The sequence below is a fragment of the Chlorella variabilis genome (assembly GCF_000147415.1).
Source record: "Chlorella variabilis unplaced genomic scaffold CHLNCscaffold_24, whole genome shotgun sequence".
Taxonomy (NCBI): domain Eukaryota; kingdom Viridiplantae; phylum Chlorophyta; class Trebouxiophyceae; order Chlorellales; family Chlorellaceae; genus Chlorella; species Chlorella variabilis.
In genome coordinates this window covers 164,070-191,977 of record NW_005435064.1, presented here as the reverse complement: position 1 = coordinate 191,977, position 27,908 = coordinate 164,070, and the positions used below count along the sequence as shown (strand labels likewise).

Sequence of the window (27,908 nt, the reverse complement as noted above, 5' to 3'; positions counted from 1 at the left end):
GATGACGTGCTGCTGCTGCCGCCGAAGCGCGGCAAAGTGGGCAAGCAGCTGGGCCCGCAACCGCATCGTGTGCCGCGTGGTGGAGATCAAGCGGCCCTTTGGCGTGACCATGTACCGGCTGCGGAGCGGAGCTGGAGTGGTGGAGGGTATGCATCAGGCCAGCAGGCTATCTAAGGCGCCACCCAGCCTGGCCAGCGAGCTGACCTTCAGCGGCACGGCGCAGCGAGGAGTGCCTGTGGTGTCTCTCAATGTGGCGATGGCGGCGCAGCCCGGCGGCGGCAAGGCAGCCGTGCGCTGCGGCTGCCGCGGCGCCTGCACCCGGAACTGCAGCTGCAAGAAGAATGGTGCGCGGTGTGGGCGGCACTGTGGCTGTATAACCGGTAAGGGTGGCAATTGCAAGAACCATTGAAAAAGTGTGCCTTGTACGCTTTGCCGTCTCCGCTGGAAGGTGCTGCCGCCTGTGGCGGCTTCATATTTCCTGTTCATTTCTGTTGTTCGGTCTCTCTGTTCGTGTTGGTTGGCTTGTAAGAGTTGTATTTCTGACGCTAGAGAGGTGAGATGACAGCGGGAGCGTTGAAGCGTGCATGCCATCACGTGTGCAAGCAGCCCCGCTCCGCCCCGCTCAACCCTCAAACAGGGCTATATGGGGTCAGTTCACGTATGGGAGGGGAGCGCCGCGCGGGCTGCCAGGAGGGAGCGGGGGCGGGGGTTGCCCAATCGGGAGGGTGCCACATCAGGGGGCAACACATGACGCTGGGTCGTTTGCTTTCAAGGCAATTTAAGATTGATCAGGCTGACGCACCAGCATTGCGCATGCTCAGACAGTCGGTGTAAGCAAATTAGATGGCCCCCAGTCAGCAGTCGAGTTCGCCTGCGCGCAGGCGGCAGGGCAGCGAGGCAGGTGAGACACTCATGGCAGCGCGGGAAGTCGTGAGGGTGAACGCAACAGCCAGCGGTCAGGCCTCTGCAGTTGTCGATGACCGCCGCCTCCCCGCACCCGCCCGCCGCCGCCGTGCAATCGTGCTCGACTGCTCCGAGGCTTTTGCCCGTGCCTGCAGACGCGTACTCTATCACCGATCCTTTCAAGATTTTCGAGCTCATCCACCCTCTTGGTGAACATATGGTGCAGACGTGCCACCCTCCCTGTGCCTTTTGAGCCTGGAGGGACCCCCCGCCCCCTTGCACCCCTCGGCCGCTGCAGGGCGCGGCAGCTATGGCGCGGTGCACAAGGCTCGCATCCTTTCTTCAGGCGATATTGTTGCGGTCAAGATCATTCCCGTCACGGAGCAGGATGAGATCGCTAGCATCCAAAAGGAGATTGCCATGCTGCGCGAGTGCAGCCACCCCAACATCGTCAAATACTATGTACGGCTGCCGCACACTTAGACCGCCTGGTGGTTCAGATAGCTTATCTGTGCTGCATTTGATGTGATGTTTTTGCCAAGACTGCAGGGCAGCTGGCGCACGCGTGATGCGCTGTGGATCTGCATGGAATACTGCGCGGGCGGAAGTGTCAGCGATGTAATGCACACGCGGGGCGGCGGGCTGGATGAGGACATGATCGCCTACATCTGCGCCCAGACACTGGCGGGTCTGGTCTACCTGCACTCCATGGGCAAGGTCTGATGGGGCTGCTGCTCGGGGAGCCTATGAGGAGGGCCTTGGCTGTTGTGGTCGGGTGGGCCCACGTGCCGGGCGGCCTACCTTGGGTGCCTAGGCTGCGACCAATGTATCCTCCAGCCCTGCTTCGCCGCAGGTGCACCGCGACATCAAGTGCGGCAACATCCTGCTGAGTGAAGCGGGGGAGGTGAAACTGGCAGACTTTGGCGTGGCAGCGCAGCTGACAAACACCATGAGCAAGCGCAACACCTTTATAGGCACGCCGCATTGGATGGCACCCGAGGTCATTCAAGTGTCGCAGTACGACGGCAAGGTGTGGGGCTGGGCTGGGGGGCCGTGCACGCGGTGGTGTGGGCAGATGGCTCCAGATTCCAGTATGCTGCTAAATGCAGGTCTCGCCACTTGCCATGCAGCCCTTGTTGGCATGCAGCGCATGCCGCGGCAGCTGTGCCCTCGCACCCTTTTGTCCTTTTCACACCACATACGCACAAGCTCATGGACAAGCACATACTTCCTCCTGTGTCCTGCTGCAGGTGGACATGTGGGCCTTGGGTGTGAGCGCAATCGAGATGGCAGAGCAGTTTCCCCCACGCTGGCGCATCAACCCCAACCGCGTCATTTTCATGATCGTCAAGGACCCGCCCCCACGCCTGGCGGATAAGGAGCGTTGGAGCCTGAACTTCCAAGACTTTGTAGCGCAGTGCCTGCAAAAGGTGGGGTGGGTGAGCATGAGTGCCTCGGTATCTGGGCCCGACCTGTTGTTGCCCCTTATCATGCGCAGGGCGCTTCTATGAGCCCCACCCCTGCCTTTCCTCTTACAGGACCCACGAACCCGCCCCACCGCCAAGTACTTGCAGCAGCACAAATTCACGTCACGTGATGCAGTCACAACGGTGGCGGTACGGGCGCTGCTGCCTCTTGTGCAGCAGGCACGGACGCACATGGCGGAAATGGCGCTGATGGCAGGCATTGAGGCACAGCAGGCTGTGCCAGCAGCAGGCAATGCAGCCCTTGAAGACGGTGCTTTCTCCTGGCGTGAGCCCCGCAGCAGTCTGGCCTCCCCTGCCAGGCCAGCCCACGGCTCCGTGTATGGGCCCAGCAGCGGAACGCTAGTGGCTAATCAGCAGCAGCACCTGCAGCCTCCAATGGCATACCAGCAGACGGTAGCGGCGGAAGATGGCGGCTTCAATGCTGCCCACTCCCCGGCAGCCTTTGCTCGTGGATGCGAGCCCAGCGGCACAATGGTGGTGCGCCAGTCAATAGACAGCAGCTTAGGAGGCTGGGGCGGCACTATGGTGTCACCGGCGGCACCACCATCCACCAAGGCGCCTCAGCGAGTTGGTGTGTTGCACTGTTTTCTGCATTGTCGTTACTGGTGCTGTGATGTTTGCCAGCCACATCATGACACTGCTAATGTTGCATCCCCCCGCTGGCCCACCCGCATGTCTTGCCACCACCATACTTGCACTGCTCCTGCACCTGCAGGCTTTGGCAGCAGCATGGCAGGTGCAACTTTCATGCACGACACGCTTGCACGCACCCCACCCAGCCCTGGTGGCATCAGTGGCGGCGAAGACGCCAACGTGGCAGCAGAGGCCAGCCAGGATTACATGGCAGCGATGCATGCCATGGTGGAGGGCGCTGTGGGGCTGGAGGTCGACGGGTTGCCCACCCCTGGTGCACGCCCGCTGCCCCCCAAGATGCCCAAGGTGCGGTGCCCATGCCAATGGGCTGGCCGGTGTTTCTCTGTCTGCAGCGGCAGGCCAGGGAGGTGCGACTCACAATCGCAGTCAGCCTTCAATGGCTCCCAAACTCCTTTGCCATATATGCAGACCGAAGCACAGCGCTGGGTGGAGAAGCTGCAAACGCTTTACAGCAGCGGCGCGGTGGTGCCGCTGCCTTTCCTGCGCGCCATGGATGCCTGCCCACTCACGCTGCTGGGCATTGACCGAGGCCAGCCTGGCCCAGTTGCGCCCCCCGCCGCCGCACTGTTACAGGGGAAGGTGGGTCGTGAGGGAAGGGCGAGGATGCATGCTGGTCTTCTGTGCTCAACCCCGACCCCGATGTGCTTGCTCTGCAGGAGCTGAGCTGGCAGGATGCGCTGGAGGAGGTTGTGGCTGAGAGCAGCGGCAGTGAGGAGCAGGCGGCAGAGCTGCCAGAGGCGGTGCTGGCACAGGTGCAGGGCAGCCCCGTGCTGCTCAACTTGGCATCCTCGCTGGCTCACCACAAGAGGCTGCTGGCGGCCATGGCAGTGCAACAGGCACAAGCAGGAGATGGGCTGCCCATGCGGCTGCGTGAGCAGCTGCGAGTGAGGGCCGAGGACTTGAGCACCACGCTGTGCACCATTCTGTGCCTGTAGCAGCATCCCTGGCCCTGTCTCTCCCCGCGCGTCACACTGTCTGTTTGTTCCTGCTTTTGCTCAATGTGAAAGCACACAGGGCAAAGAGGTGTGGGAGGTCAGAAGGGGGAGGCAGGGGCCACTGCCGCCAGGAACTGCTCGTCGCTCAAGCCGCGCAGCAGGCGCAGCAGGCGCCACCCATTCTTCTGGGTGCTGAGCAGGTACTCTGCATTGTCAGGCCGCTGCGCCGCCGCATGCGCGCCTAGGGACAGGCTGAGTACAAGGCGGCCCATAGCGAGAGTTCGCAGTATGCGCAGCTCCTCGGGCAAAAGATCCATCTCGCGCCGGTATCCATCTATTATCGCGGCCGCCGCCGGCAGAGGATTCGATATATTTATCTCCAACAACATCATATAAACGCACGCAGCGGCGCATTCAGCCACTACCCAACATTCCATGGCATCTCCTACGTCAATCAGGCCCGTAATTAGTGATTCGCCTCTAATGTCTGTGGCAACTGCAGCCTCCTGCTGCTCAGCCGCAGCGGCGGCCTCTGCGGCTGCTGCATCCACCAAAATGTTCTTCTCGTTGGCGTCGCTACAGGTGGACATGAGGACAGGGAGCAGGGGTGCAGCAGGGGCGGGCGAATCGTGGGCGGGCATCTTTCCACATTGCAGCGATGGCGGTGCGGTAGTGCCCCCCTGCCCCTGCATGTCACGATACTTCTCCTGCGGTCTGCGCTCTGCACTTGCACAGGCCTCTGCTGTGCCCCAAGCACCTGTGGATGATCGAGCGGCGCAGCGACGCATCAGCCTTGCACGTGGCTTGCTGGAAGTGCGCGACTGTTTCGTCCAGCAGTGTGCTGCAGGCAGGCGGGCACATTGCCTGCAGCTTGCCAATGTGTGCCGGCAAACTGCACGGAGTGGATCTGTTGCACTAGCCGGTGCCACTGCCACAGACCTGGCCAAGTCAAAAAACAAAACAGCCACAACTCACACATCCACGCCTGCTACATTGAGCAGGTCAGTCCGCAGGCGAGCATACGTGGCTGCCAGGCTCATCAAGTTCCATTCGAACTCCGCACGTCGCAGTGATGGAAAGCGCTCTAGCAACCGTGATCCCTGCAGCGCTCGGTTGACGCTACCAAGTAGGGCGCCGATTCTGGATCCACAATGACGCAGACTGAGTGTTCTGTTAACTGATGACCGTGGCAAGCTCAGGAGGGCATGCAGCCGCCTCACTCCCGGTATAGCGCGCTACTCACTCGCGGTACAGCGCGCTGGACTGAGCGACATCGACAAGCAGGCTTCCTGGCATCCACGACAGCAGCCGCACTGCGTGCACCTGGCCATCCTCGCCGGCAACACGGAGCGTGAAGCCGTCGCCCTGGCAGGGGGGCACCAGAGGCAGAGGCAGAGGAACGGGGAAACCCTGTGCTGACAAGAAGCCCAGGAGCGCGTTTTGAGACTCGGGGATTTGCGCCGAACTTCGGCTGTCGATGTCGTTGTGCACCTTCAGAACCCAGGACTTGCCCTCAGCGTCTGCAGTTTCACCACAATACTATCGTGGTGAACTGGGTCAAAACTCCCGGCGGCCACGCTCCGAACAGTTAAAATGGCCCATTTTAACTGTTCGGAGTGCAACAAGCTCCGAACTAAGTGTGAGTAGGGTAGTGCGGCGGCGGTGGCGGGCGGTGGTGGCCGGCGCTTCGTCCGGCTCACCGGTCAGCCGCCAATTGCGGTCATCGTAGCCTTGCAACTCGGACACCTCGAGACTACAGCCACTCAGGCCCCAGGCCTCAGCGTAGGCCTTGCAAGCTTCCGCCATCTCACTCGCTGCAGAAACGGACTAGTCAGAACTAACAGACCAACGGATCGCGGCTCTGCAGGCGCTCTGGCTTGCCCTCCGCAACGCTCCCGAAACGGGGTCGGGTGCCTGCAGGCGCAGTTTTCCTCCCTTCCTTCGTTGTCGTCCAGTTTCACTCTTTGTCGACAGGGGCCTTATCGTTTTCACTCTCTGCACGCCGGAAGGGGCCACTACCACCACCACCACTTGTTCCAGCATGAGAGGCCCTGTGCTCCTCGCCGGCCTTCTGCTGGTCAGCCTGGCCCGGGCCCGCGTGTCCGAGAACTCAGACAGCAGCCTGAACCTGGAGCCCCTGACCGCCCAGTTCGCTCTGGTGAGCCATGACGCGCCCGTCCGAGTTCTTGGCCCCTATGCTGGGGCTTCGGCCCTTGCCGATTCCCAGTACCGAACCTGTGCATCTGGCGGGCGCTGTGGGCGGGCGCTGTGGGCGAGGCGGGCGCACGGCGCCCCGCCTGGGTAAACGCGCTTGCCCGCCTCGCCCTGTGCAGGAGAACCCTGGCCAGGCGTTCTCGCAGTGGCAGATGACCCATGGCCGGTCCTATAAGAGCGCAAGCGAGGCCCGCAAGCGCCAGGCCGTGTTTGTGGAGAATGCAAAGCATGTGGCAGAGCAGAACGCCCGCAACTCGGGCCTCGTCCTCGCCCTCAACCAGTTTGCTGACCTGACCCTCGAGGAGTTTGCGGCCACCCACCTGGGGTATAACCCCTCCCTGCGCGAAGGGTGAGTTGGGCGGCAAGTCAGGCGGACGTGTTGCAAGCGCGGCGGGGCGGAGGCGGTTGGAGACATTCCCCTACCTGCACCTGCAGCAAGGAGCACACTACCACCTCGTTCCAGTATGCTGACGCTAATGACCTGCCGTCGACGGTGGATTGGCGTAAGAAGAACGCAGTGACTCCGGTGAGCGGATGCTGCTTCCTGGGGTTTGCTGGGAACGCTGGGCGGGTCGCGTCGGTTGTGGCGCACCAACCTTCTGATTGCTGTCTGTGGGTGTATTGTTGCAGGTGAAGAACCAGGCCATGTGCGGCTCGGTGAGTGTGCAGCTCGCCGGCAGTTGGATGGGGATAGCAGTCATGGAGCTACTTACCGCGGCTGCATGCCTGGTATGCGCAGCGACAAGGATGAACCGTGTGCGCCCTGCCGTGCTCCTTGCGCTGCGCAGTGCTGGGCGTTCAGTGCCACTGGCGCCGTGGAGGGCATCAACGCCATCCGCACGGGCAAGCTGGTCAGCCTGAGCGAGCAGCAGCTGGTGGACTGCGACAGTGAGAAGGACCTGGGGTGTGGTGGCGGGCTCATGGATTTTGCGTTCGACTACATCACCAAGAATGGCGGCATCGACAGCGAGGATGACTACAGCTACTGGTAAGTTGGAGTTGAAGCTCTCTACAACATCGATTATTTCACTAATAGCGTTCCTGCTGTCCTTCTCGCAGGGGCTATGGCCTCATCTGCCAGCGCCGCAAGGAGGCCGACAGGTGGGGGCACCTGCGGCGGCTGTTTGCAGTGTGCTTGTGTACAAGGCCCAGATGGGCCCTCGGACGGATTCATGCCCGCTGTGGGGGGGTCTGAGAATGCACCCCCGGCCCTCCTTGTTTCCTTGCTGCCATGATTCCTTTGCAGGCATGTTGTGACCATAGACGGGTTTGAGGATGTGCCAAAGAACGACGGCGAGGCACTGAAGAAGGCCATTGCGCACCAGCCCGTGTCCGTGGCCATCTGCGCCTCCATGAGCCTGCAGGCGGGTGGCTGGTGCTGCATGTGCTTCATGAGCCAATACTGAGGCTTGCAAGTGCACCTGCTGTATGCCGTATTGACAACCCTCGTTTAGAAGCATTCGTCCTCTGCTTCAAAGAGGCTGCTCACCTGTTTCCCCCTTCTTTCTCCTGCTCCTTCATTTCCTGCCTGCAGCTCTACCACAGCGGCGTGGTGGGCGACGACGCGTGCTGCCAGGACCTCAACCACGGCGTGCTGGCGGTTGGCTACGACGATGGCTCCAAGGGCGGCACCCCCCACTATGTCATCAAGGTGCAGCGGGGGCGCAGGGAGTAGGAAGTTGGGATTGAGCCCCTGTGAATGGACGAGTTGGTCCTGTGAAGCTGCTCAATGTTGTGCACCTACCGGCCACCTGTGCCTGCCGGCCCGCGCCGCCTGCGTCGTGCAGAACAGCTGGGGCGAGGGCTGGGGCGAGCAGGGCTTCTTCCGTCTGGCCGCCAAGTCGAGCGAGGCCTCGGGCGCGTGCGGCGTGTACAAGGCCGCCAGCTACCCGCTGAAGAAGGACGCCACCAACCCAGAGGTCCCCACGTTCTGCGGCTACTTTGGGTGGACTGAGTGCCCCGCCAACTCGTCTTGCGAGTGCAGGTGGTCGTTCCTGGACCTGATTTGCTTCAGCTGGGGCTGCGGTGCCAATGACGCATAGACTGCGCGACACGCCCTCGCATATCGATGCGCTGTACCACCCATCCCTCACGTGGCACCTGCCAAAGTAGGGGCTGCTGCCTCTCCCCTGTGGTGATGCCCATGCCTGCTTGGCTATTCATGGCCCCATTGTACTTTCCCTGAACGGCTCCCAGCGCACGCCTTGTGTACCCCTGGCGCTCCCTTGAGTGAACGTCGCATAGCGAGCTCAAGCCCTCCACTCACCCTTTCCCTAGTGCACCCGGCGCTTCCCCCTTCTGCTGTGCCTTGGCTTTGCACCCTCTCCAGCATTGAGAAGCCGGTCCACTACGCATGTTATGTACGTATCGCGACTGGCAAAAATGGGTGGACAAAAAGGGTCAGTAGCGCTCGACGGCCGCCACCAGCTTCAGCGCCTCCTTCTCCGCCGCAGCGGCCAGGCCTGGCTGCACAAACAGCAGCTGGTACTGCTGGTGCCGCAGCGTGTGGGCCCCTCGCTTGAGCATACGCTGCCATCCGCAGCGCTGCGCCAGCGCCGCCGCCAGCTTGCCGCCAGGCGTGCCTGGGTCCAGGATGAGCAGGGTGTACACTGCTCGGCGCTGCTGCCCCACCAGGCGTCGCTCGCAGCCCACAATTGTACGGCTGTGGCCGTCGTGCTGAAAGTAGAGAGGCGGCTTCCCCGACAGGCGCACTCGCGGTGGAGGTGACACTCGCTGGCGCTTGGCATTGACCGAGGCAGTAGCCGGCCCTCGTTCTGCGAGTGCCGGCTGCAAGCTATGGGCTGCTGTGTCGCTGCTGCTAGGTTGTGCCCCGTCGTCGCCAGCCATGAAGTAGCGCCACACCCACTGGAGAAGCTGGTCCTGCATGCTGCCCCCGCTAGCGCTCCCCTCCTCCTGCTGCTGGCTGGGCATCCGCACCGCACTGGGCATCATGCGGCGATAGGGCCCTGCTGCCACTGAGCTGCTCTTGGCGTAACAGGCGGCGCACAGATCGTAGTCTGGCAGCGTTTCGCTCTTGTATCTGTCACCCAGGATGGGGCGCTGCCCACAGCCGTCGCACTCTACATTGGGGTGCGCTGGCACCGCCCCGCGAGTCATCATCGCTGCCGACGAGCTGCCTGCCGCCACCAGCTCGCCAGTCCGGGCCCCAAAGTCCACAATTTGCGCCCGCAGGCCAAAGCTGCGCAGCAGCGAGGCGCACTCAGTGGTGCCAACCCACTTCTGCGGCAGAAAAGCACCGGGACATGGGCAGCCGGTCGGTCAAGAGCGGGACTTGGGGCTTGGCATGGCAGCCCACCATGGGCAGCATACTTGAGCAGAAGTCCGAGACCCATCCCCAAGTACATGGACCGCCTCTGTCACCTTTGTTCCTTGCACGTGCCAGGCCAGCTGTTCGGCGCCCATTGCATCGTACCCCTCCTGCCACGCAGCCTCTGTAGCACACCAGGGGCTGGTGATTACAATTGCCATCTCCCACCCCACGCAGAAACTCGTGCGCTGCTCCAGTGCTACCATACCTAGCCAAGCTTGCAGCGCAGGGATGTCTGGTACAAAGGCAGCTCCTCCAAACATCGCCTGCCTGGCCTCCTGCAGTGATGGCCATGCGCAGGGCAGCTGGACCGCCTCCTCTGTTGTCACATGCCTGCACTTGTAGAACAGCTCCATACTTCTGGTGCTGACTCGCCGTCGCACTCACCGGACGCACTGCTATCAGGTGGCTGGCGAGCATCTGCATGTTGTTGTAGCCACACCTGCACCGTGTTCACTTGGCAGATATCACTAGTGCGCCGCCTCAGCTGCCCTGCCAGCAAGCACCTCACCCCCAGCCTGAAGAGTAGAGCATGTGTGAGCCGAAGTGGTCCACCGTGCCGCACAGCCCTGCGCGGTAGGAGGCAGCAGCAGGCACCTGCTGCTGCTCCAGGCACGCTGCCAGCAGCTGCACCAGGCCGCCTCCCCCCGACATGTCTGTGGGCGTGGCGCGCTGCTGGGTGGCGGTGATGCGCTGCGGCAGCGGGGGATCCAGCACGCGGCGCTCGGCCTCCTGCTTGTCGGGGTTTTGAGGGCAGTCGACAGCCCAATGCCCCTCCTGGCCGCACAAGCGGCAGCAACCCGGTCTCGGCTGCGAGGAGAAGCCGTATTGTGCGCGCTGCGAAAAGCCGGGCGGGCAAGGCAGGCGGTGGGTAGGAGAGGCACCGCACATCGATCAGCAACCCATCCCCATCTCTCAGGCAGCCCCTCACAAGCTCGTCCAAGTAAAGTTCCTCCAGCTGAAGAATGTGGATGTGGTTATCCTCGCTGCCGCCACCCCAAGCAAGCTCCGCTGCCGCATCCTCGACTGCCGTATCGCCAGCAAGCTCCTGCTCCAGTTGGTGCGCCAGGGCATGGCTATCGAGGTCGCACTCTGGCACCGCCTGCCCACAGTGTTGGCAAGCCGAAGTAGCCCCAGCGGAGGAATCAGGGAAATGGTCGTTGGCGTGCGCCTCCAGCGCCTCCAAGGTCTGCCTGGGGCTACTGTTGCAGATTGGGCAGTCCATCTCGTGGCCCATTCAGCTTGTTTTATCTGGGGTCTCTCGGATCGCTGGATCACAAATGGCTATCGTTAAGGCGCCCGGGTCACAAAAGGCGCAAGCTGCGCGGCGCAGTACACAATGCCATGTCCTGCCTGCCAGTCGAAACAGGACCCTACCGTCTTCTCTTCTTCTTCTGCTGCTGCTGCTTCTGCTGCTTCTGCTGCTTCTTCAGGCTGCGGCCGCCCTCTGCGCCACTGAAAATCCAAGGTCGGACTCAGCGCGTGCGGCAGTGTTTTCAAACTGCGCGTGTTGCTGCGAAAACTCGTTGTTCGTTGGAGGCCTCCGCACGCTCAACATTTCACCTGTCAGGTGCCCGCAGCTCGCGTCGAGTCTGTTGACCTGCTGTTTGGGAAGGGGAAGCCGCCCCGCGGGACTGAGCAGGTGCGATGACGGCGCTGAGCAGCCAGCATCCTGCCCGAGCCGCCGCCTGGGAGCAAACTGCCGCGGCGGCAAGGTGCCCCACCCCGCCGCACTCTTGGCTCCTAGAGGGAAGGGGGCCGGGCTCCAAGCAGCCACCCACCTATCGCTGCTGGCCGCAACTGCAGGCATGGACTTCACAGACCGCCTGCCCTACTCGGGCCCACAGCCCACATTCAGCCCCGACCGCAAGCTGCTGGCGTCGGCCGAGGGCTACCGCCTGGTGGTGCGCGCTGCCGACTCGTTGGCGGTGGTCGGCCTGTGCAGCTGCCTGGACCGCATCGAGAGCATCAGCTGGAGCCCCGACGGCGACCACATCCTATGCGGGCTGTTCAAGCGCGCCACGGTGCAGGTGTTCTGTGTGTCGGACCCGGACTGGGCCTGCAGCATCGCCGAGGGCCCCGCCGGAATTGTGGCTGCACGGTGGACGCCCGACGGCCAGCACATTCTGCTCACAGCCGACTTTGGCGTGCGCCTCTCGGTGTGGAGCCTGGTGGACCAATCATGCGTCAACCTGCGCGGCCCCAAGCATGCGCATGCTGGCCTGGCATTCAGTCCAGATGGCACCCTGCTGGCAGTGGCACACGTGAGCGGCCCGAGGGCAGCCCCACTACACGGCTTGCTACCGGTGGCGCTGCTGCACTCTGCAATGTTTGATGGCACGGGAGCGTGCTGTTGGGTGCTGCAGTCTGCCTTTTTGTGCAACCTGTGCTTTGCGCTGCAACCTCCCGTCAGGGCCCTTGCCAACCCACCTCTGCCTCTTGCGCGCCAGCTGACCCTGTGCCCTGCTGTGCCCCCCCCCACCTCCCTCGTGCAGCGGTCCGACTGCAAGGACTCGCTGGCCATGTACGACTGCACCACCTGGCAGCCACGAGTCCAGTTTGCAGCTGGCACCACCGACCTCGCCGACCTGGCCTGGTCGCCCGACGGTGGCTGTATCGCGTGCTGGGAGTCGGCGCTGTACGGCCACCAGCTGGCCGTGTTCACGCCCGAGGGCGAATGCCTGACTGCCTACTCGGCGTACAAGGATCTGCTGGGCATCAAGGCTGTGTCCTGGAGCCCCTCAGGGCAGCTTCTGGCACTGGGCGATTACGAGCAGGTGGGGTGGCAGGCCGCTGGAGTGCAATTCGGCATGCAGCTGCATGCAGCTCTGCGCATCGGTCGATTGCCTGCAGGCTAGCGGTACCTTCCCATGTACCCACGTGCCGTGCTGTGAGGGTGCACCAATGTGTGCTGCAGGGCGCAACTGTGCTCAACCATGTGACCTGGAGTCCACTGGCCCAGTTTTCACACCAGCCTACAGTCAGCGGGCCGCCCAGTGTTGTAGCCTACAGCGAGGTAGAGGAAGATACGGGGCGCCGAATCCTAGCGGCAGGCACAGGCAGCATGAGCCGAGTCGGCACCATTCGGTCGCGCCCCGGCTCACGCCCTGGCTCGCGCCCAGGCTCACGCACTAGCTCGCCGGTCAAGCTGGGACCAGACGCCTCGCAGGTGAGGGCAGCAGGTTGTTTGCTGGATCGGAGGCAGCTGATGTTTTGGTGCCATTAACCTGTCAGTGACAGGTTGTCCTCGTCCAAACAACACCTGCCACCAGCGCGACAGCCAGCAGCAGATGCAGTACAGCTCTGCCGCATTGATCATTCGCTGCTGCCGTTTGCGGCAGGATATGGACGACGAGGTTGGCGAGATGGCCCTGACCAAGTCGCGGTATGTGGTTGCAGAGCTGCCGGTGCGGATGCCGGTGGTGCGGCCGGCGGTGGACAAGCCCAACCCCAAGCTGGGCATTGGTGAGTGGCCGCCTGTTATGGTCCAGGGAGGCCAGGGACCCTGGGCTGGTCTGCTGAGCTTCCTGCGGTGCTCGCATGCTGGGCACATCGTTGCACTCCGCGGTGCATGTCTTGGTGTGGCATGAACTCTGTGCCATTTGCTTTCCAGACCTGTTGCTGCCAATGTTGACGCAGGGAGCGTGAGTTGGAGCTTTGACGGCAGCTACATTGCCACGCGGTGCGACAGCATGCCCAGCGTAGTTTGGATTTGGGAGACGAGCAGGCTGGAGCTGGCGTCGCTGCTGCTGCACACGCGAGTGGTGCGTGCTGTGCAGTGGTGCCCCACCTCCAATCGCCTTGTCATCTGCACTGGCGACAGCAAGCTGTACCTGTGGACCCCCGACGGCGCATCCTGCGTCCACATCCCGCTGCCCGGCTTCCGGGCCACCGGGCTGTGCTGGCACCCAGACGGCAGCTCTATTGTTTTGACCAGTCGCGAGGAGTTCTGCTGCTCGTACTTTTAGGACGTAGAGTTGGCAAAACGAGTTCTATCTCTTTCCTTCTGGTTGCTCTTTTTTTACCATTGCTGACCTTGATTGTGAACCAGCATGCAGAAGTGGAAGTGACAGTTGCAGGAAAGCGTCAATACAGAAGCAGGAGGGAAAGCGGGCAGGAGAGCAAAGCGGCACATAAGAAATGAAATCGCAACGGGGCATTTGTTTGAGCAGTGGCATATCATACATTGGGCAAAGCGTAAAAACTCGTCACAGGTGGCTGCACGGCCTGTTGACATCACACGTAGTCACACGTACTCGTATTCCCCCGCGCCACCCTGCTGCTTGGCCTTCTCCTTGTCGATGAAGGCCAGCGGGTCATCACCGCGGCTCTTCTTGATTCGGTACCTGCAGACGTGGCGAGCTCAAAACAAGATCAGTTATGCAACAGGGGGAGTTAACACCTAAAAGGGCAAGCTGACAAGAACTGGGAAAGCCTGGGGCGTGTACTTACGCTTCCATCTCCTCTTGCGTCACGTCCAAGGCCTGGCCCGCCAAGCTGTTGTATTTGCGCTTGCGGTCATCCAACTCCTCATCGTCCTCCTTCTCGTGCTGCGGCAGCACCTTACGGAATGCTTATATCAGCGCGGCCATGAAACACTCGGTGCAGGCACCGCAAAGCCCCTCCAGCATTCCATTCCTCAACCCACCCCACGTCAGCCCCAGTTCCGCACACCTTCTCTTGCCGCTTAAGTGCCTCCCGCAGCTTGTCCTGGTCCAGCTGAAGGTCATCGCCCGCTTCACCCCACACATCTGCAGCTGGCTTGTGCCCCACCAGCTTGCTCTCCTTCCGCCGCGCCTCATCCTCTGCCGCCTTCTTTTCCATGTTCGCTGCCAGCTGCTCTGCTGCATCCGCCGCCGCCACCGTGCCTGCCGCGCCCACGCAGTAGCTCTGCTTGATGGTGCTGTGACAGCATGCATAGCCCCTGCAACAACACACATAAAGAACACACTTAGTGTCCACAGCGGTGAACCACCTTGTTTCCCTGCGAAACCCTGGCCCGCCCTCCCTTCACTCACCACTGCCCATCGTGCCACCAAGAGCCCCACACCGCAGTGTGGTTGTTGATCAGCACATCCTCCTCATACCGCGACTTGGCCTTCACCTCTTGGCCCCGCAGCACCCGCCCTGCTGCATCATACTCAACATACGCCTCGCTGGCCTGCAGCCCAGGGCAGAACAAGCGCCTCAGCTAGTCTTTGGCGGCATTCGCGGCATGCATCAACACAACATCCAATCACATCAGGGCCAGCCAGCCAGTCATGCGCAATCCAACACTTGCCTGCAGCGCCTTTATGTCATCAGTGGGGGCAGCCGCCGCATCACCATACTTGGCCAGGATGTCCTCCTTGGTGGCGCCCTCCAGTGCCTTCTTGCGCTGCTTGAACTGCTGGAAGGCCAGCTCTGCCTGAGAGGGCATGGCCTGCAGGTGGTGTGACGACAACAACAGTACAGCAGGCCAGTCAGCATGCAGGAGGGCAAGTGGAAGGCAAAATGTCTGGTCCACAAGCATGCATGCCAACAGCAGCTCTCCAATCCTGCCGATGGGCTGTTGATGCAGGGGAATGCCTGACACACACCAGCTGTCAGCCAGCACACTGCGAATCCCACCTGCATGTGCACGTCCTGGCCGCGCTCGTGGGTGGTGATGGCGAAGACATTGAGGTCCTTGAACCCCCCAACCTCACCACTCTGGCGCACAAAGTTGTCGCCATAAAACGTCTTCTGGCTGGGGTCCTTCTCGGGGTTGGGGTCCTCGCGCATTGAGCGCGATTTGGGGTCGTAGTAGGCTGCGGTGGAGGCACACAAGGCTGGTTTGGAAGGTTGCGCAATCGAACTGGCTGCCGGCCACGTTGCCCTGCTGGCCTTGCCCAGCTGGTGACAGCTGGATGCAGAGCCATGCCCACACTGCACCGGTCCCTTGTTCCACGCACGTCCCCCTCCAAGCCATGCCCCGCCGCCTTACCTGAGTTGGGGTCCAGGTTGAGCAGGTACTTGGCTGTATCCTCACGAATGCGCAGGTTGCGCACCGACCCCGTGGACCCGCCACCCGCCGTACGGACGCGCTTTTCAACCTTGGCAAAGCCTGCAACAGCAGGGCATACCATGATGTGCACGCAAGCATGAGTAGGTAGGAAGCAGGAAGCACAAGATTGACAAGCAGCACACGATCAGCGGCGACCATCCCACCATCGCAAGCGGAACCTGCCGAGGCCCCACGCCTCCCTCCCACAAGCATCACCCCAGCAATGCACCAGGCGCGCACCGGCTTCCTCCGTCTCGTCAATTTTGGCCTCCTCCTGCCCCAGCTGCCCCTCCAGCTCCTCCTCCTCCACCTCCCCAGCAAGCTTCTTCTCCAGCAGCTCCTTGCGCCGAATCTCCGCCCGCATTGCCTCCACCTTCTCAAACCTGCAGCCCCCCAGCCAGCCACGACAGTGTGTTCATTGATGCGATCATCAAACAGTGGTTGCAAGCTAGCAGCCCGGTGTCAGCAGTGCGCACATGGGTGAAATGTGGCGTGGTGGCAACTCAGGACCACCACAGCCCAGGTCCACCCACTCGCTGTCTGCTCTTTCCCGACCCACTCACCGCTCCGCCTGTTTGACCCACTCATCACCGTTGTATCCATTCCAGCGGTCACGCTTAGCATCAAACGTGCGCAGCTCAAAGTCGTCCTCCACCTTCTCGTCGGCAGCAATGTTCTTGTTGGTCCACCGCGCGCCCTTGGTGCGTGGCCGCTCCATACAGTCCTTGGTGCTGTGGGACATGGAACCACAGCTGCAGGGCAAAAGGCAGGGCGTGGCAGTCAGAAAGGTGGTGATGGTGCGCCAACGGCAACTGCACAGCCGTGGCTCCATCGCAGCCCGCCGAGCTCCGGTTCTGCAGTCGCCGCTGCTGCTCAAGCTCACTTCTGGCAAGCGCCCTTGCGGTACTTGTTTGCTTGGAACACCTTGGCGCCGCGGTCATACCAGCGCATCTCATCTGTCACCTGGTCCTTCCAATTGCGCTGATGCTTCAGCGAGGGGGCCCCGGCATTGAGGTACCAGGGTGCGTCGGCCATGAACTGCGGCGGGGTGGTGCAGCAGGCAGGTATTGGGCGGCCAGCCAGATTGCGCAGGACTGACTAGCAGCAGCACCAGGACGCCTCAACCACCCGCCCCGTTCCCGCGGCAGGTATGGACTTCAGTCACAATCATGGCAGGACTCACGGCCGGAATGTGGGGGTTGATCTCCTTGCCCTCCTCATCCAACTGCGATGCAGGCAATGAAAAATGGAGTGATACTTCTGCACGTGGGGTTTGGGGTACGCTGGCGGCAGCGGCGGCCGCGGGGCCCAAGTCCGCCTCATGCAGCCCGGCGCTGCACTCCCAACGGCTGGGCTGCTCCCTGGCGGCTGGCACGGGCAGATGGGGCCTCTGGATGGCCGCCAGGCTGCCGGACTGCAGCGCACATGAGCCCACGGAGCCGCGCGCAGCCCCACGCCTGGCCCACATCCCTGCAGCACCGCCTGCTCACCTCTGCTGGCGCCAAGCCCGCCTTACGGGCCTCCTCCAGCTCCCTCTGCCTGCGCCTCTCCTCGGCGCTCAACATTTTGCGTCCCTGTGCGCTAGCCATGGTGCCTCGCTGTTTGGAAGTGCGACGGGACGAAACGGGCGGAGAAGAAATTCAGAGGGGCGTGCCAGCTTGGCGCACTTGGCCTGGCAAGCAGGAAGGCATTCTCGCCTTAGACTCGCAATCTCCGAGCACTGTTGCATCGCTGTGATCGCCCTGGGCTGCATTCAAGCTCTTCGTTGGCTTATCGCAGTGCATCCCTCTTGGTGCCTGCGCGAGGTTTGACGGCTGGTCTGTGATCGTTGAAGCTGGCAGCGACCGAGGGGCACCCTGCCAGTGATCGGCAGCAGTCCATTGGCCAGCCCATCCAGAGAGCCTGGGGGGAGGGGCTTGAAGGGCTGAGGATGGCTCTGATATTCCCCCAGCTCAGCGGCCAACAAGAAGCACAGGCTGTCCTGGAAACCGAACAGGCGGCGGCGGCGGCAGACCCCGCCGCCGGCGACGCGCTCTTTGTTGTGAGCAACAAGTGAGTGGTGCAACATGCATGTAGCAGTTCAGCACGGCGCAGCCCACTTGTCGGTCCCATTAATGCTGACATCTTTGCTGGTTCATCGGCATCCGCGGCTGGGAGCCTGAGACGCGACACCCACAGGTCCTTCTTGTGCCGCTGTTGCAGGTGGTTCAGCGGCTGGTGTCAGTACAGCGGATTTGTATATGATCCGGTCCGCAAGAAGCCCAAAGTGGTGCCGCAGCAGGAGCCCGCGCCGCGCCCGGGCCCCATCGATAACAGTGACCTGGTGGCGGAGCCGCCTGTGAGAACCAAGGACGCGGTGACATAGCTTGCTCATCTGCTTTGGGGCTTCATTGCCTGCCTGCTGCCTGGTTGTCAGTGGAGTTATTTGTGGGTGTCTTTGTCCCAGCCGTTCTGTCGGGCCCTGCAACCTGCAGTCCACTTCCGACTTAACGTCTGAGCAGCAGGCAGGCGTGGTGGTCGTGCGAGACCAGCTGGTCGATAAGCATCACTTTTGGATGGTACACGAGCCCACCTGGAACCTGCTCAAAGAATGGTAAGCTGATGTTGGTGCTGGACGCTACTTCCTCTATTTTTGTACATTAGCTGCCTTTGCTGGATGCCTCTGCAGGTATGGCTGCAAGGGGCCTGAGGTGCGTCGCGAGTATCACATGGCAGGGCACCGAATACAGCTGGAGGCGCAGCAGCAGCACTATCGTGTGATAGCGCGTCCTGCGGGCGCGGAAGAGCAGGAGGCGGTGGTGGGGTGCAGCGCAATGGTAAGTGCGGGTAGGTGGACGGTGGTGGGTGGCGGGGCCCAGGCAGCTCATGTCAGTCGGCAGCACGTCCATTGCTTGCCCCTACCATGACGCATTTTGTACACCCTCGTGTCAAAAACTGCTGTTGCGTTCAGTGCAAGCTGTCGGAGCTCAAGACCATGGCCTGCTCGGCGATGGGGCTGGAGGCTGACGATTATGATGTGTACGATTACAGGCGCTGCCAACAGGGTGCCAATGTGCGTGCGTGTGTGTCAACAATTTCACCAGGGCGGGGCGCCTGCTGGATGTGCCTTGTACGCCCAGCAATGCAATGAACCCAGCCCAACTGCCAGCCATGTTGAAACCTGCGGTCAACTAAAGTCTATGGTGCATGTGCCAACCATTTCTTTTCGTTTGCCTGGCTGTTCTTGAAGTGTTGCCCTTCGTCCACTCCACCCTGCTCGCTGATTCCGATAACTGTGCTGTAGCTGGAGGCCACCACCTACAAGACACTGACGGGCAACAAGCTGCAGGACCAGCAGGCGGTGCTGCTGCTGCCACGGGGGCGGCAGGTGCAACCAACCACAGATGGTCCAGGTGCTGCGGATATAAACATTCCCAGCAGCCCGGTGCTGATGCTGCCGGCAACCACCACCCCGCTGCGGCTTGGCAGCCCACATGGAAGCAGCGGCTTGGTAGCCACCAGCCCCATGTCACCCCTCTCCCGCTCCTTTGATCGGGTGTGTATTGCACAACGTGCCATTTCTGCTCCCATTCTTTCCTGCTGCATGCCTGCTGCCCAGCCTCAGCTTCTGCCACATCCAACAGTGGCTGATCTTGTGCGCCATGGTGTGCCTTGTTGCGCTGTGCAGGCCCCTCCCTGGGCTGACGATGTTGTGTATGATGTGAGCCTCTGTTGTTGCTCTGGTGCCAGCTCATGCGCCAGGGAGCTCAGCGGCCACCCCTCGCGTGCATGCCAGGGAAGCTGAAATGGCGATCTCTTGCATTGGTGTCTAAAGTTCCTCCATTCCTGTTTGTTCAATATGCTATTTTTCCGATGCAGGCCCCGGGTCGCGCCCGCGGTCTGGCGGGGCTGGGTAACCTGGGTAACACCTGCTTCATGAACTCCTCGCTCCAATGTCTGGCACACAGCCTGCCACTCATGCAGACCTTCCTCACCGGCGCCTACAAGCGCGACCTCAACAAAGACAACCCGGTGAGTCGAGGGGAAGAGCTGTATGTTGCATCCAATCGTCTGCCGTCCACCTTATGTGCTACTGCTGCTTGCCGCCGACTGCCTGCATTTATCTCTTCCTTGTGACCCCCCTGCACGCCTCATTCTCTGTGCGGCTGTCTCTGCAGCTGTCGCTGGGTGGCAAGCTGGCGCTGGCATTCGGTGCACTGATGGACAAGCTGTGGCGGGGTGGTGTGGGCCACGTCTCCCCCAAGCTCTTCAAGTGGCAGCTGGCCAAGTTTTGCCCCCAGTTCAGCGGCTACGCGCAGGAGGATAGCCAGGAGCTGCTGGCCTTCCTTCTGGATGGTCTGCACGAGGTGCGGGGGCAGCTTTGTTTTTGTGATGGCTTATCCGTAACCATTGGTAGTCGGGCGCTTTCAGGCTTGATGGTATGACTGCTTCTTCGATATCTTTCATGCCTGCTACATCGCACCATCTCTTGACTTGCCCCCACCCCAATCCCCCATGCACACCCCATGTCACACATCACACATTGCAGGACCTGAACCGCATCACTGACAAGCCTTACATCGAAGACAAGGACTCAGACGGCCGGCCTGACGAGGAGGTGGCAGCAGAGGCATGGGCCAACTATCGACGTCGCAACGACAGCGTGATCGTGGATGCCTTCCAGGGGCTCTACCGCTCTGTGTTGACCTGCCCACAGTGCGAGTACCAGTCGGTCAAGTTCGATCCGCTAATGTGAGAGCTATGCCGCCAGCAGTGTTGGTCCCACCCATTAGGGGCAGCAGACATGGTCCCTTCCCACCCTATGTTCAGGTACCTGTCGCTGCCGCTGCCCTCCTCCAAGATGCGTGGTGTCACCTTTACAGGTGTTTATGCGCTGCGTGATGGGAGACTGTCTGAGGCCGACAAACAGCTCGCTGGGGATGGAATCAACAGAATACAGTCCCAGTTTCCCCTCTGTGGCAGGCCCTGCCCGCCTTCACCCATCCTGCTGACATCAGAATGCTCTCGCCTGCGTGCGTGCCTGCCTTTCAGCGGTGTTCGTGGATGGGACTGTTGCGCCGCGTACTTACGGCATCGAGGTGCCCAAGAGTGCCACAGTAGGGTGAGCCAGGCATTCATCTGATGTGGCACGACACTGCTAGCCCTGCAACTGGCACACTGTGATGCAAGACATGCGGCATTGGTGGACAGTCTTTGGTCGCATGGCCTGCCCTACGACTTGCAGGCTGGCCACCGTGCCGCGCATGCCGTGTGCATCGTTTACTGCACATTCTCCCGATTCTTACCCATACTTGCATTCGTACCCTGCCCTGCCCACAGCCAGCTGTATGCGGGGATTGCAGAGCTGTTGGGCCTAGCCACAGAGGCTCCTGAGGATGTACTGCTTCTGACTCAGTTCAACATGAGTGATGCCAGCTTCGCCGTGTATGCAGACTCCAAGGTGGGGCACATAATAATCATTGAATATGAACGATGTTTATGAACCGCACACGTCTGCCTGTGCTGGATCCACCGGTCCCATGTCTGCCTCTGCTGGATCCATTGGTCCTGCCTGGGGGTCTGGAATTGATTCCCCGGCACATTTTGATGCATGCGTGCCCTACCCCCCATTCCACCCATCGCATTGCTCACCCCGTGCACCTGTTGCAGGCACGTGTGTCATCCATCGAGGACCTGCGCTCCCGCTCCTTCTTCCACTCGCGCAGTACTAGCCACCTGTACATTGCATACGTTTACCCTTCCTCCGAGTCCGGGCCACGGAGTGGCAAGCACCCCGTGCACATCTTCCACAGGTGGGCAGGGGACGTGAAGTGCCGTGTTGCAGCCAAGGCGGCACAACAAGAAGCAGTTGGCTGGCACACTACTGGGTTTTGGTCTAGCAATTTACTGTCCTATGTCGTGTTCCCTCTCCATCCCGCGCGCCACCAAGCGCGCACGAACTCCCACCCACCCACCCCACCCCCAACGCAGGGCCCGTAGCAGCCGGCCTGAGTGGCCCATTCCCGCCACGCCACTCTTTCTTCCCGACAATCACCTTGCAGCGTTGAGAACCGAGATGCAGAGTCTGGACTATCCATCACATGTGGTGGCCCCAGGGGGAGGTCGCGACACCATCGATGCTGCCTTGGAGCAGCTGCTGAGGTGGCCCAGCATGGAATGCATGTAATCGATAGAGTGGCATGGTGCATTTTCTATGAAAGGATTGTGCGCTTATCCCGTCGCACTCACTCCGTTCTCCCTGTTGCAGGCCCTTCCGCAGGCCCCAGGCGCCAGCACCTGCTGCACAAGAAGATGCTGTGTTTGGCAGCGATAGTATTGAGCAGCAGCAGCAGGCAGAGGGCCCTGCGCCTATGGATGAAGCTCCGATTAGCGCAGTGTCAGTGGCGGCAGGGCCGGAGGCAGCTGCAGAAACAATGATGATCTCGGCATCGGCAGCAGACCATGAGGCGATGGAGCTAGAGCAGGGTGGCCCTGGCCGCGGCCCACCCAACGGCTCGGTTGATGCTGAAGCAATCGCCAAATCGGGTGGCGATGAGGCCTGGCTGGATAGCATGCCGGTCAATGGCACAAATGCCCAAGCATCAGGACTATTTGCCGCAGACGTTCCCATGGTGTCCGCGGCAGCAATGGCACAGAGCGGAGACAGCGAGGAGATTTTTGACTTGTGGTCTGCCCAGGTGAGGGAGCATCTCGGGTCTCGCTGCCTGCCATACCAAGATGGCTTGGTGTCGTTCATCTTTTTACAACAATAACAACAACTCAAAATAGTTCTGCTCTCCCTTTCTCCTTCTGCTTTCTGCTGCACAGAAGGAAGACGCGGCCAAGGCAGCGGCAGCGGCAGCAGCAGCAGCTGCCACTAGCCCACCTTTCCTGCTCAAAGCAGCCAAGCGCGCCGGCTACAACATGGCGCTGACGACTTACAGTGTTATTCTCGAGGTGCCAGAGGATGGCCAGCCGTTGCTGCTGGTGGCAGGTGGGGATCAGTTCCACTACACTTCTGGAACCAGTGGAATGCAGGCTCTGCGGCATCAACCCCGTGCAGGAGCGGCAGGCAGGGCTGCGCACCAAAGCAGCAGCAGCAGCCCAGCCGATCATTTCATTCTGCTTGCCGTCCCCTGCCTGCAGAGTGGCAGGACGCAGCGGGGCAGCTGTATGACCCGCATCCCTTGCTGGATGCGGAGAAGGACGCATCAGCCCTGGCGCTGGCGGAAAAGCAGCGCGATGGCGGCAAGAGCGTCACGCTGGCAGAGTGCCTGGAGGTGCTGATTTCATTTTGTGTGTTTTGTTTTGGGTGGAATGAGGGGAGGAGGATTGGGCACTGCAACAGCATGGTCAGCCAGCTTTGCTGGCATTTTTTCACATCAATGCCCACTCTTTTTTGCAGCCCCATTCTGGTCGCCTTTTGCCCTACGCAACTGCCAAGGCACGCCCCTTGAGCTGCCCCTCCTGTCTGCAGACATTCCTGCAGCCGGAGCAGCTGGATGCCGAGGACAGGTGGTACTGCGGCAAGTGCAAGCAGCACGTGCAGGCGGACAAGAAGCTGGACCTGTGGAGCCTGCCGGACGTTCTGGTAGTCCATCTCAAGCGTTTTTCTTATTCGCGGTGAGGGGACGGGGCTGGCCAGGGGCACCTGGCTGCGGCACTCGAGAGGTCGGGCTGCCTCCAAGAGGCTCAACGCTCCATCATTGCACTCTTCCCCTCTATCACCGACCTGTCCTTGCTGCTGTCCCTCTTGCAGATACTCGCGCGACAAGCTGGACACGCTGGTGGACTTCCCGCTGAGAGATCTGGACATGACGCCCTACCTGCGGAGCAGGCAGCAGCATGCGCATCCAGCACAGCAGCAGCAGCAGGTAGGCATGGCACGCTGCTGAGGGGTATCCTACGCCAGCTGTTGTCATGATTGCATCGCAACGCCGTCAGCTGCAACCTGACCCGTCTGCCTGGCTGTCCTGTCTGCCTCCGGCGCTCAGAGCGATCCAGCCCGCAGTACTCGCTACGACCTCTATGCCGTCTCCAACCACTATGGAGGTGCGTCGCGGGATTGAGTGGCAAATGGTGGGGAGAGCTCCTTGTCTAGGCCTGCCCATCGATGGGTAGCTGCCTTCTCCCTGGCACATGCAGCGACCGCTCCTGCGGCACCTCGCTGCCCTTGTGCCTGCACGCTCATGACCTCGTCCCACTGCTTCCCTTCCCCGCTGCAGGTATGGGTGGCGGCCACTACACTGCCTACTGCCGCATGCCGGGGGCAAGCGGCGGTTGGCACACATTTGATGACGGGCACGTGGGGCGCATGGAGGAAAGCGGGGTGAAGACCAGCGCGGCTTATGTGCTCTTCTATCGCCGTCAGGGCGCCCAGGCAGATGAGGATGTGCAGGTACTGCTGGAGCGCGCAGATGCCGAGGCGCAGCAGGAGCTGGTGCCAGCAGCAGCAGCAGCGGGTGTGGTTGCAGAGGAGCAGGCGGGCCCGGCGGGAGCAGCAGCGGAGCAGCACAAGAATGTGGCATCGCACGCAGCACCGCATCCGACAGTGCCCAGCACCTCGGCAAGCTCACTACGCAAGAGGCAACCAGCTGCTATCTATGAAGAGGGGGCGCACGACATTCCCGCGGCTGGGGCCATTGAAATTGACTGAGTAGTCAGGACTCCTTGTAATCAGGAGAGGGCGGAGCGTGACCGCGGTCGACCGTGCGAGCTGTCTCGGCGCGGTACGGCTCTTTTTATGGCAGAGGTGCATTCGCCTTGCCTGCGCCAGCCAGGGCGACGGATCATCGCAGGCAGAACATCTGACAGCACCCGGTCTATTGCAGACGGTGAACACGGCGCTAGTAACCTGCACCGGCGCCCCCACAGGGAGCGAGCACTGTCAAGGATAGTCGGCAGTCGTCGGCAGGCCGCAGCGGCGTTCACCGTTGGCGGGGCTGCAGCGGCGTTTCACCGCCGCAGCGGCGGTTGGCGGCACCCGTGCAAGCATGGAGCTGAACGACGAGGAGCGTTATGCGGTGGCCTCGCTCTTCACGTTGGCCCTCCACGCATCACAGTATGATTGCAACCTCGGCGAAGAGACATGGGGGTGAGTGCACCGCACGCTTGCTGTCATGGCCGCCCGCCGACCAGCATTACAAAGCTGCCTGCAGGGAGCCGCCCGCTGTGGAACGCGATCCTCGCGCCATTGCTAACGTGACTGAGGCTGAGCTCGAGGCGTGGTGGGGGTATGATTTGTCAGTCTCGGGAGGACTGGCGGACCGCATATACCGAGAGTTGCAGGTACAACTTCCTGTGCAGTTCGACGACTGCACACCTGCTGCGGCCGACTGTGAGCTGCCACCATTGCAGGTGGCGCCCACCAAGTGGAAAGGGCTCAAGCTGCTGCCCACTGCGGCGCCCTCCGCTGGCGATGACTATTTCAAACAGATGGTGCGGGGGCTCATAGACATGCTGGACGCCGACCTGGCGGCATCGCTGCCGCCCCTGGTGCTGCACCGCAGCGCTTCCCGCCTTGCCCGCCCTGGTGGCGACGATTCGCCGGCCAGCCCACAGCGCCGCGCTGTGCCAGACCATCTCTTTCATGGGCTGATCGATAGTGACAGCGAGGACGAGGGGCGCGACGACGAGGACTGGGCAGCCGACTTGGCGCGAGAGAAGAAGCTGCAGGCCAGCGCGGAGCGCAAGCGGTCGCAGCAGCCACCGCTGCACCGCATGCTGTCAGGCGAGGCAGAGGACGCCGTGCTGCGCATCAGCAAACGCCTTAGCGGCGGGCTGAGCCTGCACTCGGAGGTCAGCACTGATGAGGAGGACCAGCAGCAGCAGCAGCAGAATGGGGAGCGGCAGGCAGAGATGGACCACCCCCTCAGCAGCAGAAATATTAGAATGGCAGCGGCAGAGCCAGATAACGAGCCGGTAACGTCGGTGATGCCCCCAAAACATCAACAGCAGGCCGCTACACAGCGGAACCCCGGAGCTGCAGGTGGTTCACCCAAGGCCATGGGGGCCGTGTGGGAACTGGTGCAGTGCTGCGTGGGCGCCGCACCTATGCCGCCAGACCCCACGATCCCGAAGCTGCCCCGGCCAGTGGCAGTGCGGTGGTATGATGCTCGGGCACGGGTGGCCCTGCTGACAGTGGCCAGCTGGCTGCAGGTGCGGTCCAGCAGATGCTGCGTCGTCCTGTTTTTCCAAGCCCCAGCTCAGGAGGGCAACGTTCAATGCTTGCAGGGTTATTGTTCTGCCCAACTCTCTGGCCCCTCTGCCATGTTGCAGGTGCCACCACGCAAGGTGTCCAACCTGGAGGTGCTACTCACGCATGGTGACCGCGCGCCCCGCCACAAATCGCTGTCCAGCCTTGAAGAGGATGCTTGGGAGCGAAGAATGCGCTACTTCAAGGTTGGGGGACTGGATACGTTTTGGGAGGGTGCGCCAAGTGTGAGGGAAGGAGATAGGGCACTGAGCACGCACACAGGGGCGACTCCCCTTTGTGCCCAAAAGATATTCGGCAGGCTTGTGCAGTCATGCATGATGCATGGTGTCCCCTGCGTACAGGTGGGCGCAGCGGCCGTGGGGGGGGGCGCGCTGTTTGCAGTGACTGGCGGCTTGGCAGCCCCTGCCATTGCTGCCGGTGTGGGATCAATCTTGGGATTCATCGGAGCCCCCACTGCCATCGCCGGCACCGTCACTGGCTTCTTGGCCAGCACGGCTGGTGCGTGCCCACTGAGCGTCCGTTGATTCCCAATACATGTGTAGCTCAGTTGGCTTCCCCCCTTCCAAATTTGCTACATCTGGTTCCTCCTTTGAAGGGCTTGGAGCCGTCACCACCACTATGGCCGCCTCTGGCGCCGCCTCTACTGGCACACGCATGGCTTGTGAGTGGGTCTGCTGCAGCACCCGGCACATGGTGCTGCTGCACACTTGATGTTTGCTCTGTTGGCTGCTCTTCTTGCATCTTTGCAATTGCCCAATCGGCACCTGCCTGCTTTTTGACTGATTGAGCTTTATGGATGACCTCCTTTATGGATGACCTAACACCACCTCATGGCCGCAGACCGCACTGCAACAATCAACGAGTTTGGATTCCGAGAGTTGCTTCCTTTGCAGCAGCAGTTATACCAGCCACCAAAGGAGCAGGAGCTGCAGCCCTTGCAGAGCCTGCGTGACCAACAGGTAGCAATGGGGTCAATGCCAGATGCAGTTGGCCCGGGTGGCGACCGTGGCCACCTGGGGTTGGCCAGCAGCAGCTACCAGTCGGCTAGGGAGCAAGCGCTGCGTCGGGCCAGCAGCAGTGGATCGCTGCGAGGCTCTGGGAGCAGCAAGACCCTTCAGCTGCAGCCACAGCAGCAGCTAGTGGCACAGCCGCAGGAGCCGCAGGCTGAGCAGCAGTCGGCGTGGCACCGCTGGTTCGGGGGTGGCAAGAAAGAGGAAGAGTTGCTGCTGCCGGTGCCCATGCGAGCAAAGTGCGTGTGTGCATGGGTGTGTGGTGGTGATGAGTGGGTGCTGCTGTATTGGGAGCATGCACTCAGTTTGCAGGATCCCTGGGCCTGCCCATCTGAGCCAAGCCTCCTGCGTGCTTTCGTGCCATCGTGGCTGCAGGCAAAGCGGCGACGTGAAGCTGGCGGTCAACCTCTATGTTGCAGGGTGGATCACGCAGCGGAGCGACTTTGAGAGCTGTTGGCAAAGCTGCATCACCTCTAGCGATGCGGGTGCGTGCCGCTGCCCCGTGCAGGCTGCTTCGACCTGTGCCTGCCTGGTGAGGTTGCCCGTTTGCCAAATCTTGCGTTCCATCCTGCTTTGGTGGTACTCACAATTCGTGCCCAGTGCAGACTGCTTCGCACTCGTATGGGAGACCAAGGTTGGTTCTCCTGCCAGCCAAGGCGCCTTAGTCACTGGGGCGTCGTTAAGTTTGTGTTCGATTTTCCACTGCAGGTGCTGCTGCACCTGAACAGCGCATTGGGCAAGCTGCTGACGATGCAAGCGGCGGGGCAGGGCCTGCAGCTGGCCACCCACAGCTTCTTCTATGCCGGTGCAGGTGGGCCAGTAGTGAGTGGGTTGGCGGAAGCTGTCTGAAACTCCGATCAACCATACATATCCCACCCTACCCTTGTTTGTGCCACCCTAACATTGCACCCGCGTTTTCTTCCCGCTCGTGGTCTTGCAGGCCTGGTGGCAGCGCTGGGCCCAGCTGTTTTGCTGGGCACTGCAAGTGGACTCCTGATCTCCAATGGATGGGCTGTGGCCAGCGAACGTGCCGTGAAAGCAGGCAAGCAAGTTGCTGCTGGTCCTGATTTTTTTTTTTTTTTTTTTTCCTGCCCTGTTGAGAACAGCTCAGGGTGTGCAACTGCATGTTCGTGTGCATGCCCCCCCCCCCCCCCCTG

At 61.5% G+C, this 27,908-nt stretch overlaps 9 protein-coding genes across 9 annotated transcripts in view; 5 read left to right on the top strand and 4 right to left on the bottom strand.

Annotated features, from left to right (window-relative positions):
- Positions 1 to 791: 791 nt before the first annotated feature.
- CHLNCDRAFT_36950 (hypothetical protein) lies at positions 792 to 2,632 on the top strand (the record flags this gene model as incomplete). Its single annotated transcript, XM_005844183.1, has 7 exons — positions 792 to 901; positions 1,059 to 1,112; positions 1,202 to 1,365; positions 1,453 to 1,620; positions 1,757 to 1,933; positions 2,154 to 2,333; positions 2,442 to 2,632. Coding segments are annotated over exons 1-7 (990 nt in total), but the record flags the coding sequence as incomplete, so codon positions are not given.
- Positions 2,633 to 4,077: 1,445 nt separating this feature from the next.
- Positions 4,078 to 5,019, bottom strand: CHLNCDRAFT_139278 (hypothetical protein; the record flags this gene model as incomplete). The annotated part of the gene is made up of 4 exons (XM_005844098.1): positions 4,078 to 4,200; positions 4,429 to 4,555; positions 4,737 to 4,820; positions 4,955 to 5,019. 4 exons carry the CDS (start codon positions 5,017 to 5,019, stop codon positions 4,078 to 4,080), a joined length of 399 nt encoding a protein of 132 aa, XP_005844160.1.
- A 199-nt stretch (positions 5,020 to 5,218) lies between these two features.
- Positions 5,219 to 5,785, bottom strand: CHLNCDRAFT_139277 (hypothetical protein; the record flags this gene model as incomplete). The annotated part of the gene is made up of 3 exons (XM_005844097.1): positions 5,219 to 5,344; positions 5,471 to 5,499; positions 5,680 to 5,785. The coding sequence occupies 3 exons, from the start codon at positions 5,783 to 5,785 to the stop codon at positions 5,219 to 5,221; spliced, it is 261 nt and encodes an 86-aa protein (XP_005844159.1).
- Positions 5,786 to 6,020: 235 nt separating this feature from the next.
- On the top strand, positions 6,021 to 8,235 carry CHLNCDRAFT_139276 (hypothetical protein; the record flags this gene model as incomplete). Its single annotated transcript, XM_005844182.1, has 9 exons — positions 6,021 to 6,137; positions 6,313 to 6,542; positions 6,629 to 6,719; positions 6,824 to 6,850; positions 6,982 to 7,181; positions 7,253 to 7,294; positions 7,440 to 7,527; positions 7,728 to 7,844; positions 7,981 to 8,235. 9 exons carry the CDS (start codon positions 6,021 to 6,023, stop codon positions 8,233 to 8,235), a joined length of 1,167 nt encoding a protein of 388 aa, XP_005844244.1.
- A 358-nt stretch (positions 8,236 to 8,593) lies between these two features.
- On the bottom strand, positions 8,594 to 10,758 carry CHLNCDRAFT_139275 (hypothetical protein; the record flags this gene model as incomplete). The annotated part of the gene is made up of 3 exons (XM_005844096.1): positions 8,594 to 9,433; positions 10,119 to 10,298; positions 10,453 to 10,758. The coding sequence occupies 3 exons, from the start codon at positions 10,756 to 10,758 to the stop codon at positions 8,594 to 8,596; spliced, it is 1,326 nt and encodes a 441-aa protein (XP_005844158.1).
- A 571-nt stretch (positions 10,759 to 11,329) lies between these two features.
- On the top strand, positions 11,330 to 13,577 carry CHLNCDRAFT_56325 (hypothetical protein; the record flags this gene model as incomplete). The annotated part of the gene is made up of 5 exons (XM_005844181.1): positions 11,330 to 11,785; positions 12,017 to 12,298; positions 12,439 to 12,594; positions 12,863 to 12,986; positions 13,161 to 13,577. The coding sequence occupies 5 exons, from the start codon at positions 11,330 to 11,332 to the stop codon at positions 13,487 to 13,489; spliced, it is 1,347 nt and encodes a 448-aa protein (XP_005844243.1). The 3' UTR covers positions 13,490 to 13,577.
- Positions 13,578 to 13,767: 190 nt separating this feature from the next.
- CHLNCDRAFT_139273 (hypothetical protein) lies at positions 13,768 to 17,111 on the bottom strand (the record flags this gene model as incomplete). Its single annotated transcript, XM_005844095.1, has 12 exons — positions 13,768 to 13,867; positions 13,974 to 14,071; positions 14,196 to 14,445; positions 14,540 to 14,682; positions 14,797 to 14,943; positions 15,132 to 15,310; positions 15,487 to 15,606; positions 15,787 to 15,929; positions 16,110 to 16,298; positions 16,430 to 16,584; positions 16,730 to 16,771; positions 17,037 to 17,111. 12 exons carry the CDS (start codon positions 17,109 to 17,111, stop codon positions 13,768 to 13,770), a joined length of 1,641 nt encoding a protein of 546 aa, XP_005844157.1.
- Positions 17,112 to 17,476: 365 nt separating this feature from the next.
- Positions 17,477 to 24,181, top strand: CHLNCDRAFT_139272 (hypothetical protein; the record flags this gene model as incomplete). The annotated part of the gene is made up of 21 exons (XM_005844180.1): positions 17,477 to 17,598; positions 17,749 to 17,884; positions 18,021 to 18,139; positions 18,215 to 18,362; positions 18,497 to 18,598; positions 18,830 to 18,913; positions 19,214 to 19,246; positions 19,405 to 19,557; positions 19,704 to 19,892; positions 20,075 to 20,262; positions 20,356 to 20,408; positions 20,578 to 20,647; positions 20,866 to 20,986; positions 21,196 to 21,338; positions 21,794 to 22,223; positions 22,354 to 22,519; positions 22,672 to 22,805; positions 23,003 to 23,148; positions 23,285 to 23,399; positions 23,520 to 23,577; positions 23,751 to 24,181. The coding sequence occupies 21 exons, from the start codon at positions 17,477 to 17,479 to the stop codon at positions 24,179 to 24,181; spliced, it is 3,141 nt and encodes a 1,046-aa protein (XP_005844242.1).
- A 337-nt stretch (positions 24,182 to 24,518) lies between these two features.
- CHLNCDRAFT_139271 (hypothetical protein) overlaps positions 24,519 to 27,908 on the top strand; it is a gene marked incomplete at both ends in the record, with an annotated part of 3,675 nt that continues 285 nt past the window's right edge. Inside the window, 9 exons of the mRNA XM_005844179.1 lie at positions 24,519 to 24,565; positions 24,684 to 25,446; positions 25,558 to 25,683; positions 25,804 to 25,926; positions 26,083 to 26,239; positions 26,582 to 26,933; positions 27,127 to 27,236; positions 27,357 to 27,385; positions 27,460 to 27,562. Coding sequence (XP_005844241.1) covers positions 24,519 to 24,565; positions 24,684 to 25,446; positions 25,558 to 25,683; positions 25,804 to 25,926; positions 26,083 to 26,239; positions 26,582 to 26,933; positions 27,127 to 27,236; positions 27,357 to 27,385; positions 27,460 to 27,562 — 1,810 coding nt within the window. The remainder of the gene's footprint in view (positions 24,566 to 24,683; positions 25,447 to 25,557; positions 25,684 to 25,803; positions 25,927 to 26,082; positions 26,240 to 26,581; positions 26,934 to 27,126; positions 27,237 to 27,356; positions 27,386 to 27,459; positions 27,563 to 27,908) is intronic.